Source organism: Chlorocebus sabaeus, chromosome 26 (genome assembly GCF_047675955.1).
Source record: "Chlorocebus sabaeus isolate Y175 chromosome 26, mChlSab1.0.hap1, whole genome shotgun sequence".
Classification (NCBI taxonomy): Eukaryota; Metazoa; Chordata; class Mammalia; order Primates; family Cercopithecidae; genus Chlorocebus; species Chlorocebus sabaeus.
In genome coordinates this window covers 26278257-26291521 of record NC_132929.1, presented here as the reverse complement: position 1 = coordinate 26291521, position 13265 = coordinate 26278257, and the positions used below count along the sequence as shown (strand labels likewise).

Here is a 13265-nt window from a genome sequence, read left to right as displayed (position 1 = left end):
TGAGACAGACTCTCACTTTGTTGCCAGGCTGGAGTGCAGTGGCACAGTCTCGGCTCATGGCAACCTCTGCCTCCCAGTACAGTAATATTTTGAGGTATTATCACATATATAAAGGCCCTGTCTCCAACCACAGTCATATTTTGTGGTATTGGGAGTTAGGGGACACAATTCAGCCCATAAGAAGTAATAATGGGCCAGGCATGGTGGTTCATGCCTATAATCCCAGCACTTTGCGGGGCTGAGGTGGGAGAATTACTTGAGCCTAGGAGTTCAAAACTAGCCTGGGCAACATGGTAAGACACTTTCTACAAAAAAAAAAAAATATTAGCCAGGCATGGTGGTATGTGCCTACCATCCTAGCTACTTGGGAGGCTGAGGTGGGAGGATCACTTGAGCCCAGGAGGTCAAGGTTGCAGTGAGCCAAGCCATGATCACACCACTACAGTCCAGCCTGGGCAATAGAGTGAGACCCTGACTCCCTCCCTAAAAAAAAAGAAGTGATAATGAGGAGTTACATGCTCTTTGGAACTGCCTTTTATACTTTTCTCTCTCATTTTTGACTGAAGTAGACTTTCGTCATTGTTTATTGTGTGTGTGTGTGTGTGTGTGTGTTTTGCGTATGGTCCTGTGCCACGGAGCTGCATTCTTAATTTTTTCTAAATGATGTGTAGAGCAGTAATAAAAAACCTACTGTTACTTAGAGGAGAAATGCAAAAATAGACTAGACCTACTAACATTAAAAAAGTTAGTGTTGTATGTGTTTCTGGCATTTGTAGTGATTTGATATTGTGGGATTTAGTGGTTTTTGTTCCTTTTTGGTCCTTGTGTATTCTTTCGTAGGTTTGGCTATGACCTTGTTTGAAGTTTGTTGTGACTTTGTTGCCTTATATCTTGTATGTGTAAAGAAATATATCACATATTATAGTGTTACAGATTGAGCACAGGATTGTTCTGAACACAATAAAGACTGTAATCCCAGAGCTTTGGAAGGCTGAGGCATGAGCCCAAGAGTTCAAGACCTACCTGTCTCTACCAAAAAAAAAAAAAAATTAGCTGACTGTCTTAGCATGCACCTGTAGTCCCACCTATTGGGGAGGCTCACAAGGGAGGATCGCTTGAGTCCAGGAGTTTGAGGCTGCAGTGAGCCGTCATTGCACCACTGCACTGTTTCCTGGGTGACCCTGTCTTTAAGAAAATAAAAAAACAAAATGAGTAAACTTTTTTTATGAGCAGGTGTGGCAAAACATGTTGGAGATGCCCTCAAAGAACATGCTTCCAGATCATCTCGAAAGATTTGCACTATCGGAATAGCTCCATGGGGAGTGATTGAAAACAGAAATGATCTTGTTGGGAGAGATGTAAGAATTATTTTTAAAATTTCTTATGTTTGAAATTATATATAAACAAAATTATAGTAAGAATAGTGCCAGTTTAAAATATTCATTTTACTTTTCAAGTTAAGTTTAAAAGGTATTTTCCTGAGGTTTACTTCTGATTTTTTTGAAAATGAATAAACATAAATAATTCATAACTATAAATAAGTTCATAAATATAAATGCTGTTGTAGTGTTGGCACATTTTGCTTTCAGTCTTTTATGTATAAAATTATTTCACATTTTCCATATATGCTAGTCTTTGTAATTAAATTTTTAATGACTATGTGACATGAGAATTAATTTTATTCTCACTAAGAATAGGGAATAGGAGTTAAATCCTAGTGTTTTGTTTGAATAGGTTAAAGACTTGTGAATTGGTTATAGATATTTATCAAGACTGTTAAAAAGAATTACTGGCTGGGTGCAGTGGCTCATGCGTGTAATCCCAGCACTTTGGAGGCCGAGGTGGGCCAATCACTGGAGATCAGGAGTTCGAGACCAGCCTGGCCAACATGGTGAAACCCCATCTCTACTACAAATAAAAAAATTAACTGGATGTGGTGGTCTTTGCCACCTAGCTACTTGGGAGGCTGAGGCGGGAGAATTGCTTGAAACTGGGAGGCAGAGGTTGCAGTGAGCCGATATTGCTCCACTGCATTCCAGCCTAGGTGACAAAACATCACTCCATCTCATACATACATACATACATACATACAATTACTGAATTATAATGATCACTTTCAAGTGTTATTAAATTTCTGATGTCAGTTTTAAAGAGTCTACTCATGGCTAAAATATGACTGACATTTTATTGTTTTTTATTGTCTTTTTTTTTTTTTTTTTTTTTGAGATGGAGTTTTGCTCTTGTTGCCCAGGCTGGAGTGCAGTGGTGTGATCTGGGCTCACTGCAACCTCCACCTTCTGGGTTCAAGTGATTCTCCTGCCTCAGCCTCCTGAGTAGCTAGGATTACAGGAACCCGCCACTACGCCTGGCTAATTTTTGTAGTTTTAGTGGAGACGGGGTTTCACCATGTTGGCCAGGCTGGTCTTGAACTCCTGACCTCAGGTAATCCACCCACCTCGGCCTCCCAAAGGGCTGGGATTACAGGCATGGGTCACTCTGCCTGGCCACAATATCTTTTATATATTGTAGTTTATTCACTTAATAATCTGATAATAATTTCTTTGCACTATTTACTTATTTAATGCTTCTGTCTTTGCATGTGATGATGAAATACGTAATTCCACAGTATGGGTCAAGATATAATCACATATTTCAACCCATTATTGATTAATCTTCAGCTGCTTAAAAGCTTATGCTTTTTGATATATTCTCTGTGATATCGTATTTCTGCATGTAAAATAGAATTTTACTTCTTACTTGTCTTTATGGATTATTTCAAAATTTATTTTACATCATATTGTATTTAATCCTGCTCACTAACTCCTTTGTTTGCTATTGTTTAGGTGGTTGCTCCTTATCAAACCTTACTGAACCCCCTGAGCAAGTTGAATGTTTTGAATAATCTACATTCCCATTTCATATTGGTGGATGATGGCACTGTTGGAAAGTATGGGGCAGAAGTCAGGCTGAGAAGAGAACTTGAAAAAACTATTAATCAGCAAAGAATTCATGCTAGTAAGTGAATTCATAAATTTGTTACTGTTGAAATTGTTCTGGGTTGTACTAATAGCTAAATTCAAAGAAGGTAGAATGTTCTTTGAAGTGCTCTTTCTTACATAGCAAGATAACATGTGAAACAACCAACAGTGGTTGATCTTAGACAAAATGATAAGACCAAGGAAAAGAGGTCAAAATTGGGTACTCGGTTATCAAGGCTAAAACCAAAAAAGGTTCATTGGAAGTTCTGTTATTGCAATTCCATTTCAGCCCAAGGAATTCATAAATATTCCTTTTTTTTGTTTTTTGAGACGGAGTCTTGCTTTGTCGCCCAGGCTGGAGTACAGTGGCGTGATCTTGGCTCACTGCAAGCTCCGTCTCCCAGGTTCACGCCATTCTCCTGCCTCAGCCTCCGGAGTAGCTGGGACTACAGGTACCCGCCTCCACGCCTGGCTAATTTTTTGTATTTTTAGTAGAGATGGGGTTTCACTGTGTTAGCCAGGATGGTCTTGATCTCCTGACTTTATGATCTGCCCATCTCGGCTTCCCAAAGTGCTGGGATTACAGACGTGAGCCACTACGCCTGGCCCATAGATATTCTTAATGTGTGATTTAGTCCAATACATGGCTGTGAAATTCAAAATTGAAAACTAAAAGGGAAAAAAATCACTGAAAGAAATAAATCAGCTTAAAATGAGTATCACTGTTTGGCTAAATATGCCTTAAAAATTGTATTCCTGGGACTGATTTTTCTTTCTAACTGTCTGAATTTTCTGGTTCAACATCTACATTTTTATTTCAAATAAAGGAAAATTTGTAACCTAAGAACCCCAAGAAGTTGAGCTCTGTGACAAAGTGAAATAGAAATTTAAAAACTACAGAACAGTGTTTATAGATTATGGTGGAGTCAAAGCTTTTGCTAAAAGTTAAGAATGGGCTGGGCATGGTGGCTCACGCCTGTAATCACAGCACTTTGGGCGGCTGAGGTGGGTAGATTACCTGAGGTCGGGAGTGCTAGACCAGCCTGACCAATGTGGTGAAACCCTGTCTCTCCTAGAAATACAAAAATTAGCCAGGCATGGTGTTGTGCGCTTGTAGTCCCAGCTTCTTGGGAGGCTGAGACAGGAGAATTGTTTGAGTCCAGTAGGCGGAGGCTGCAGTGAGCTGAGATCACGTCACTGAATTCTAGCCTGGGTGACAGAGCAAGACTCCATCTCAAAAAAAAAAAAAAAAACAAAAGTTAAGAATTGTTTATAGTCCTATAGCTACCTTTTGTTTTTTTCTTTTTCTCAGTGCACCACAAGTTACTGTAAAAGCAAAAATTTGTATTCTTCACTCATTTTTTTCTGTTGCTCTTCTAGAGATCTTGGAATTTTATTGATCAGTTCCAGTTATGTAATACTGTCATCAATTTCTTCTTTAATTTTTAATTTTTTTTTTTTTTTTTTTTTTTGAGTTAAGAGTCTTGCACTGTTGCCCTGGCTGTTGTGCAGTGGCCCGATCTCAGCTCACTGCAACCTCCGCCTCCTGGGTTCAAGTGATTCTTGTGCCCCAGGCTCCAGAGTAGCTAAGATTACAGGCACTCGCCGCCATGCCCAGCTAATTTTTTGTATTGTTGGTAGAGAGGGGGTTTCACTATGTTGGCCAGACTGTTCTTGATCGCCTGACCTCATGATCCGCCTGCCTCGGCCTCCTGAAGTGCTGGAATTACAGGCATGAGCCACTGCACCCAGCCGTCCTTTTTTTTTTTTTTTTTTTTTTTTTTTTGAGATGGTCTTGCTCTGTCGCCCGGGCTGGAGTACAGCAGCCCAATCTCGGCTCACTGCAACCTTCGCCTCCTGGGTTCAAGTGATTCTCCTGCCTCAGCCTCCCAAGTAGCTGGGACTTCAGGCGCTTGCCACTATGCCTGGCTACTTTTTTGTATTTTTAGTATAAATGGAGTTTCACCGAGTTAGCCAGGATGGTCTCCATCTCTTGACCTCATGTTCTGCCCGTCTTGGCCTTCCAAAGTGCTAGGATTACAGACATGAGCCATTTCTTTTTTCTTTTTTACAAACCTTTCATATGGTGTTTGAGAAAGTCATTAATTTTATTTATTTATTTATTTATTTATTTATTTATTTATTTATTTATGTGATGGAGTCTCACTCTGTCACCGGACTGGAGTGCAGTGGCATGATCTTGGCTCACTGCAGCCTCTGCCTTCTGGGTTCAGGTGATTCTCCTGCCTCAGCCTCCCGAGTAGCTGGGACTACAGGCGTGTGCCACCACGCCTGGCTAATTTTTTGTATTTTTAGTAGAGACAGGGTTTCACCATGTTAGCAGGATGGTCTGGATCTCCTGACCTTGTGATCTGCCTGCTTTGGCCTCCTGAAGTGCTGGGATTACGGGCATGAGCCACCGCACCTGGCCAAGACTGTCATTAATTTCTATTTTAATGTCTCATTTGGAATCAGAAATATATGTTTTAAAAATGAATAAAAATCCATGTTAGAAGTTCAACTAATGTATTAAAAAGCAAACTAAAAAATTTGTGTTTTACATTTCTTGTCAAGAGCTCAATAAAATATGGAAAACAAATTTTTACTTTTAAGTAGTGAATATATACATTATTTGATGTCTATTATATATTGGATTTTCTATTTTTGTCATTTAGAGAACAACCTTTAAGATAGTGACAAAGTATTCATTATTTAATATGTGAACTGATATCAAGTGGTGTGCTTAAAGTCAAGTCAACATAGTCTTAGAAATTATGTTTCTACTTTTTTATTTTAATTTTTTTTTTTTCAGTAAAATCTGAAATTAGAGTACTGTATTTTGCCTATTTTTTTTTCTTGGAAAGAAACTTGCTTGTGATGAAATAATTTTTTAATTTAACTTTGCTCTTTTTAGGGATTGGCCAAGGTGTCCCTGTGGTGGCACTTATATTTGAGGGTGGGCCAAATGTTATCCTCACAGTTCTTGAATACCTTCAGGAAAGCCCCCCTGTTCCAGTAGTTGTATGTGAAGGAACAGGCAGAGCTGCAGATCTACTAGCATATATTCATAAACAAACAGAAGAAGGAGGGTAAGTGTATGACAACATTTTAATTTTATTTATTTATTTATTTATTTATTTATTTATTTATTTATTTATGATACAAAGTCTTGCTCTATCTCCCAGCCTGGGTGGAGTGCAATGGTGCAGTCTTGGTATACTACAACCTCCGCCTCCCAGGTTTAAGCGATTCTCCTGCCACAGCCTCCCAAGCAGCTGGGATTACATGCATGAACCACCACGTCTGGCTAATTTTTGTATTTTTTTTTTAGTAGAGATGGGGTTTCACTGTCTTGGCCAGGCTAGTCTTGAACTCCTGACCTCAAGTGATCCACCCACCTCAGCCTCCGAAAGTGCTGGGATTACAGGCATGAGCCACCGTGCCTGGCCCATTTTAATTAATTTTTTAAAATGGCTTGTGGTATTTAGAATACGGTGTTGGATTCCTTCCTGTGTTTTGTGAACATGAAAATTTTAAGTTTAATACAATACTTTGTTAAGCGTTGAGGAAATAGCCTGACTCATATGTTATTGGAAGAAATTAAAATAAAACCATCTTCATGGAACACAATTTTGTAAGATCTATCAAACCTAGAGGCACTTATCTTTTAATCTAGTAGTTTCATTTCTGGGAATTGTTCCTACAGGTGTACATCTGTGAAATAATATATGTATAAAGCTACTTGGGGTTCTTTGTAAAAGATTGAAACAAAATAGATCATGAGAAGACTAGATTAGTTATGGTGTATCTATACAAAGAAATGGTTTACAGCTGAGTAAGGATGGTTTTAAGGAGATTACCAAAATATGTACATGCAAAAAGGAAGATGTAGAGAAGCATATATATTGTGCCACTTTTTATATAGAATAAAAGGACAGAGGATAATTATTTGTATATGCAGAAAGATGTCTTGGAAAGTTATATAAGTAAATGATTCCTGAAAATAGTTGTGATAGAACTGGGCAGATGAAAGACAGTGGGAAGGAGACTTTCACTATTAATTTTAATATTTTAGCATTTTATGTTTTCTACTATATTTTTGAGCCATGAAAATGTATTAAATATTCAAAAAAGAAAAATGTGAGTGCCTATGTTTAAGAACATTGTGGTGGAATACTAGTTTTTACATCATAATATCTTCAAATTATTTTTATACAATATCTTATGTGAGTACTGATATTGCCACATATACTTTTTAATAAAATTCACAAAGTAATTCAAAGAGAAAAACCACTCCATTTCATTTATTTTCCTTCTAAGATTTGTGTTGGGAGTCTCATGAAGGAGAAAATAATCCCACCCAAGGTGAAGTATGTAATATTAATGCATTGTTTTCAAAGGCCTTACGTGAATCTACCTGTACTTCATATTGATCTTACAAATAATGGAAGATGAAATCAGTGAATTATGTTTCCTTTTATTCCAGGAATCTTCCTGATGCAGCAGAGCCTGATATTATTTCCACTATCAAAAAAACATTTAACTTTGGCCAGAATGAAGCAGTTCATTTATTTCAAACACTGATGGAGTGCATGAAAAGAAAGGAGCTTGTGAGTGGATTTCAGCTGATAGGCCTTTTTTTCTTTCATTCAAAATACATTCTAAATTGGTGAAATACGTTTGTTTTTATATGGATTTTAAACTTTGAAATTTTTATTAACCATAAAAATATGTCATTTATTGGTCTGTTCAAGTTGAGAGGTATCGTAGAAGGAGGCCTGTAGTTTTTTATATGGTATTGAGACTGTGTATTTGTGCTTCTGTTTTAGGGAAAGTTTTAGGAAAAGTAACTAGGTCTCAACAGATAATGTTCGGTACCAACGAAGAACTGTAAAGAGTTGTTTATGGTTTCTGTAATAAAATATTTGGAAAAAAATTTTTAATGTGCTTAAGCCTATTAAATTAAAGGTCAGTGCTGCTTTGTTTCAGTCATGTAAACATGGGCTTAAGTTTTCAGAGATAAAATTTTTTAGCAAGCCTATAAATAGATATATAACATGATTTGATTTGCTGTATTTTTCATTGCAAGTTTTTGTAAGCTATGAAATAAAGTTGACCAAAAATTTTGTATTGGGGTTATAATAATGTTTCACTTTCTTTTCTTTGTTTTTTTGTTTGTTTGGTTTTTGGTTTTTGGTTTTTTGAGACAGAGTCTTGCTCCATTGCTCAAGCTGGAGTGCTGTGGTGCAATCTCAGCTCACTGCAGCCTCCGTCTCCCGGGTGCAAGCGATTCTCTCCCGCCTCAGCCTCCCAAGTAGCTGGGACTACAGGCATACACCATCATGCCTGGCTAATTTTTGTATTTTCCCTAGAGACAGTGTTTCACTGTGTTGGCCAGGTTGGTCTCAAACTCCTAACCTCAGGTGATCCACCCATCTTGGCCTCCCAAATTGCTGGGATTACAAGCATGAGCCATGGGCCTGACCATCTTTCACTTTATGAAAAATGTTATTAAATTACAATTTCTGAAATGGTGCTGTGTTTCAAGTAATTTAAAGACATTTACAGTAAAAAGATTGACCAAAACAAACATTTATCTTTCAAGAATACATACATTATGTGAACATGTAAATGTTCATTCTGTGGAAGGAACTGTAGGATTTATTTACCCTGATAAAGAATCTATAGCCTCAGCCCCTAAATTTCTTACTCTAGTAAGGGCCATAAGATAGGTCAGAATATCATATGAAACCAAATATTTTTAGTATTTTTGCCATTTTATTTGGTAAATGATAAAGTTTTTTAAATTTTTTGGGTTTTTTGGTTGAAATAAAGTTACTAACTGTATACATAAATATATTATGTGTATGTATGTTTATGTATGCATAATACATAGATTCCTAGATGTGTGTGTGTGTATATATATATATATATATATATATATTGCCCCCCCCATAGAGTTTGATATTACTGGGTCTTATGATGCCTTTGTTTTAAAAATATAAAGGCATAATGTTATGAATTTATCTTTAAATAGATCACTGTTTTCCATATTGGGTCAGATGAACATCAAGATATAGATGTAGCAATACTTACTGCACTGCTTAAAGGTAAGCCTCTAAGAACTTTTTTATTTGTAAAACCTTTTATTTATTTTTTGTATGGATGTGTGTGTGTATATGTGTATATGTGTATGTATGTAAAATATAGAAACTTTTAACATGGCTAAATACTTGCAAAGTGAATTTTCAGTCATTTTTCTTTGTGAAAAATACAATGTTGGTTTCCTTGGCAGTAAGGTAACTTTTGATTTAATCTTGTAGAATTTAAAAAATAAAAGTTTTTAGCAAGGTTTATGCCACCAAACCTATTTAATAGTCCTATTAAGAATGTCTAACATCCTGAGCCAGGCACGGTGGCGCACACCTGTGATCCCAACACTTTGGGAGCCAAAGCAGGAGGATCACTTGAGGCCAGGAGTTTAAGACCAGCCTGGACAAGATAGACCCATCTCTACAAAAAATTTAAAAATTACCTGGGCATGGTGGCATGTGCCTGTAGTCCCAGCTACTTGGGAGGTTGAGGTGGAATCACTTGAGCCTGGAAGGTTGAGGCTGCAGTGAGCTGTGATAGTGCCACTGTACTCCAGTCTGGGCAACAGAGCAAGACCCTATCTCACAGCAAACAAAAATTAGCTGGGCATGGTGGTGTGCACTCTGTAGTCCAAGCTGTTCAGGAGGCTGAAGCGTAAGGATTGCTTGAGCCTAGGATTTGAGGTTACAGTGAGCCATTATCACACCACTGCACTCCAGCCTGGGTGAGACCAAGACCCTGTCTCTAAAAATAAATTAAAATGTGTCACTTTCTTAATCAGCTGAAAAATAAGTGTTTAAAGGTTATAAAGCATTAGTTGATAGAACTTAAAGATAGGATTTTAAAACATACTGTCTTCATTATGAAGGGAAAGTTTGAAAACTAGTGGTATCTTCTAGGACTAAGGGATTGAAGCACACACACACACTGATCCTCTCATTGTCTCCCCAAAGACATCCAACAGATATAACAACGTTATAGTGAAATATTTTCTCAGAAATTAGGAACTAAGACAGTATCCCATCTATCTACCTGAAAGTTAGTATAGAGTGATGTGCCAGGAACCCATCACATTAAGAGGATACTGTCCTTTTATTTACAAGAATTTTCTTGCATATTAGACCATAATAAATTGCCAATACATTAAGCATTTTTAAAATACTGTGATAAAATATATTTATATCATCTGGGATCATGGTATCAAGAGATCACAAGTGATAGGAAACCTAGAAACCAAAAAGGAAAAAAAAATAATAAATGGGATTGCATAAAAATAAGTAAGGCTGCGTCCGCTGACTCACACCTGTGATCCCAGCAATTTGGGAGACTGAGGCAGGTGGATCACTTGAGGTCAGGAGTTCAAGATCAGCCTGGCCAACATGGCAAAACCTCATCTCTACTAATAATACAAAAATTAGCCGGGGGTGGTAGTGGGAGCCTTTAGTCCCAGCTACTCTGGAGGCTGAGGCATAAGAATCGCTTGAACCTGGGAGGCAGAGGTTGCAGTGAGCCAGGATCACACCACTGCACTACAGCCTGGGTGACAGAGTGAACCTGTGTCTCAGAAAAATAAATAAATAAAAAGGTTATAAAGAAAGTACCATATTCATTAATTATTTACCATGTACCTGTGTATTAACCACTGTATTTAAGTGGTTTACATTATCTCATTTTATTCCTACGAGTCAGATTTCCTGTGGTTTTACTCATTTTATAGATGAGGAAACTAAGGAATAGAAATGTTGAAGTGGAGGGATCAAAAAGAGCTGTTAAAAATTAATAAGAGAAAGATGACTACCTCGTGGAAAAATGGGTCAGAACTTATGTAATAGATAATTAATAGAGGAATCCAAATACTTAGAGAAAATGTGGAAGGATGGCCAATGTTACAGTAATACATTTTGGGAAGGCTGAGACAAGCAGATCGCTTGAGCCCAGGAGTTTGAGATCAGTCTGGGCAACTTGGCAAAACCCTGTCTCTACAAAAAATACAAAACTTAGCCTGATGTGGTGCCATGCACCAGTGGTCCCAGCTACTTGAGAGGCTGAGGTGGGAGGGTCAGTTGAGCCCAGGAGGCAGAGTTTGCAGTGAACCAAGCTCACGCCACTGCACTCCAGCCTGGACAACAGGGAGAGACCCGGTCTCAAAAAAGAAAAGAAAAGAAGGAAACTCCCCTCTCCATGGCACATGGAGAAATGGTTATGGTTATACCCCTCCCCTGGTGGATGGTAGAAGCGATCTGAAGTATTTTGGAGTATATCAAAAACCTTGAAGTATATATCCTTGTATCTAGTAATTTGACTTCTAGAATATCATCCTATTTGAATATTCAAGCATGTGCACAAAAACATACTCAGCAAAAAATTCAAAATAACTTGAATATCTACCATTTGAAATATTTGTTAAATTGTGGCTCACCTAAGTATATATGAGGTAGATTTATATATAATTTTAAGAAGAACCAGGGTACGATATCCAGGTACATAAAGCAAGCTACTAACACTTTTGTAGTATGAACCCATTTTTGAATAAAAAATGGAAAGTTTATGTATGAGCTTGTATATGCACAGAAAAGTACCTGACAGGCTGTTTTCAGAATCCTGATAGTGCTCTCTCTGTGATAGAAACAGTTCATCTTTGTTTTCTTCTCATTTTTCTGCATTTCTAAATGTTTGCAATGAATGGGAATATGTTGTTTATAGTTGGAAAGGTAAAGTTCTTAACCCTGGGGCTTATCTCTCTGAGGCAGGCTACTTCTGAATGGTGGCTGACACCAGCTGTGTAAGTTAACTAAAGAATGGTGGGGAGATGTCATAAGTGTTCGTGCTGGGCACTGTGGCTCACACTTGTAATCCCAGCACATTGGGAGGCCCAAGTGGCAGGATCACTTGAGGCTGGGAGTTTGAGACCCGCCTGGTCAACAAGTGAGACACTCTCTCTACATAAAGTTAAAAAATTAGCTGGGTGTGGTGGTGCTCATCTGTAGTCTCAGCTACTCAGAAGCTAAGGCGGGAGGTACACTTGAACCCAGGAATTTGAGGCTGCAGTGAGCCATGATCACTTTTGCACTTCATCCTGAGCAACAGACCAAGACCCCATCTCTTTAAAAAAAAAAAAAAAAGTGTTCACCTTTTAATGGAGATAAATTAATTGAACCTGTCAACTATTTTCTTTATTCGATTAGGTACTAATGCATCTGCATTTGACCAGCTTATCCTTACATTGGCATGGGATAGAGTTGACATTGCCAAAAATCATGTATTTGTTTATGGACAGCAGTGGCTGGTATGTAAATAATCTACATACACAATACAATTAAATTACACTAAGTAATAAAAAAGTATTTGCGGGAACTGTGAACTGACTTGACATTTTACTTTTCTGTTCAAAAATAGTTTAGCTAAGTATTTCTACACCATTCCGATCCAGTTTAGGATTTAATATATGCCTCTAGATAAAACCTTATTTTTTTATAGAGTATATAGATCTCTAAGAATCTTAGAACTGAAAGAAGCTTTGGAACTCATGCTCTGTATACAAGAGAATCCATTCTAGCATTCCCCCTGATGTTTAGACCTATTCTTTTTTTAATCTTCCTCATCCTACTAAATGGGAACAACTTCTTCCTAGTTTCTAAGATGAGAATCTTTAGTGTTTTACTTGTCTCTTTCTCATGTATTCCAATCCAATTCCATCTGTAAATCTTGTCAGATCTACTTTCAAAATACCTAATTTTATCATCCTGGTCTAGTCTATCATCATCCTTCTTTTGTGTTATTTCAGTAGCATACTTTTTGGTTTCACTTCTCTCATACTTGCTGTCCTTTTACAAACAGGAGATGAATCACATTCCATTTACTCAGAGCATAATCCAGAGCCTTACATGCTACTACTATCCGCTTTGCTCTTTTTTATCTAACCTTGTTGGCGTTCTTGCTCTTCTTTGAACATATCAAGCATGCTCCTATCTCTAGGCTTTGTACTTGCCTGTCTCTCTATCTTAACATTCTTCCCTAGATACCCACGTGGGCTTAATTCCTCCTATCTTTCTGGCCTCTAACCAAATGTCTCCTCTTTGGACTTCCTCTGTCCACCCTATTTTAATAGCATCCCCCGAAACCAGCATTCTTCCCTGCTATTTTTTCCTAACTTTTGTCGCCATCTGACAAACCATATAATGTAGCTATTATTTA

The 13265-nt window shown here is 37.7% G+C and overlaps 1 protein-coding gene across 3 annotated transcripts in view; it reads left to right on the top strand.

The window, feature by feature from the left end:
• Window positions 1-13265, top strand: part of TRPM7 (transient receptor potential cation channel subfamily M member 7) — a 121247-nt gene that overhangs the window by 39817 nt on the left and 68165 nt on the right. For all 3 annotated transcript variants that reach the window (XM_073012173.1, XM_008016621.3, XM_008016620.3), the window contains exons 6-11: window positions 1234-1358; window positions 2844-3015; window positions 5893-6067; window positions 7465-7588; window positions 9016-9088; window positions 12257-12357. In XM_073012173.1, the coding sequence (XP_072868274.1) occupies window positions 1234-1358; window positions 2844-3015; window positions 5893-6067; window positions 7465-7588; window positions 9016-9088; window positions 12257-12357 (770 nt within the window). The remainder of the gene's footprint in view (window positions 1-1233; window positions 1359-2843; window positions 3016-5892; window positions 6068-7464; window positions 7589-9015; window positions 9089-12256; window positions 12358-13265) is intronic.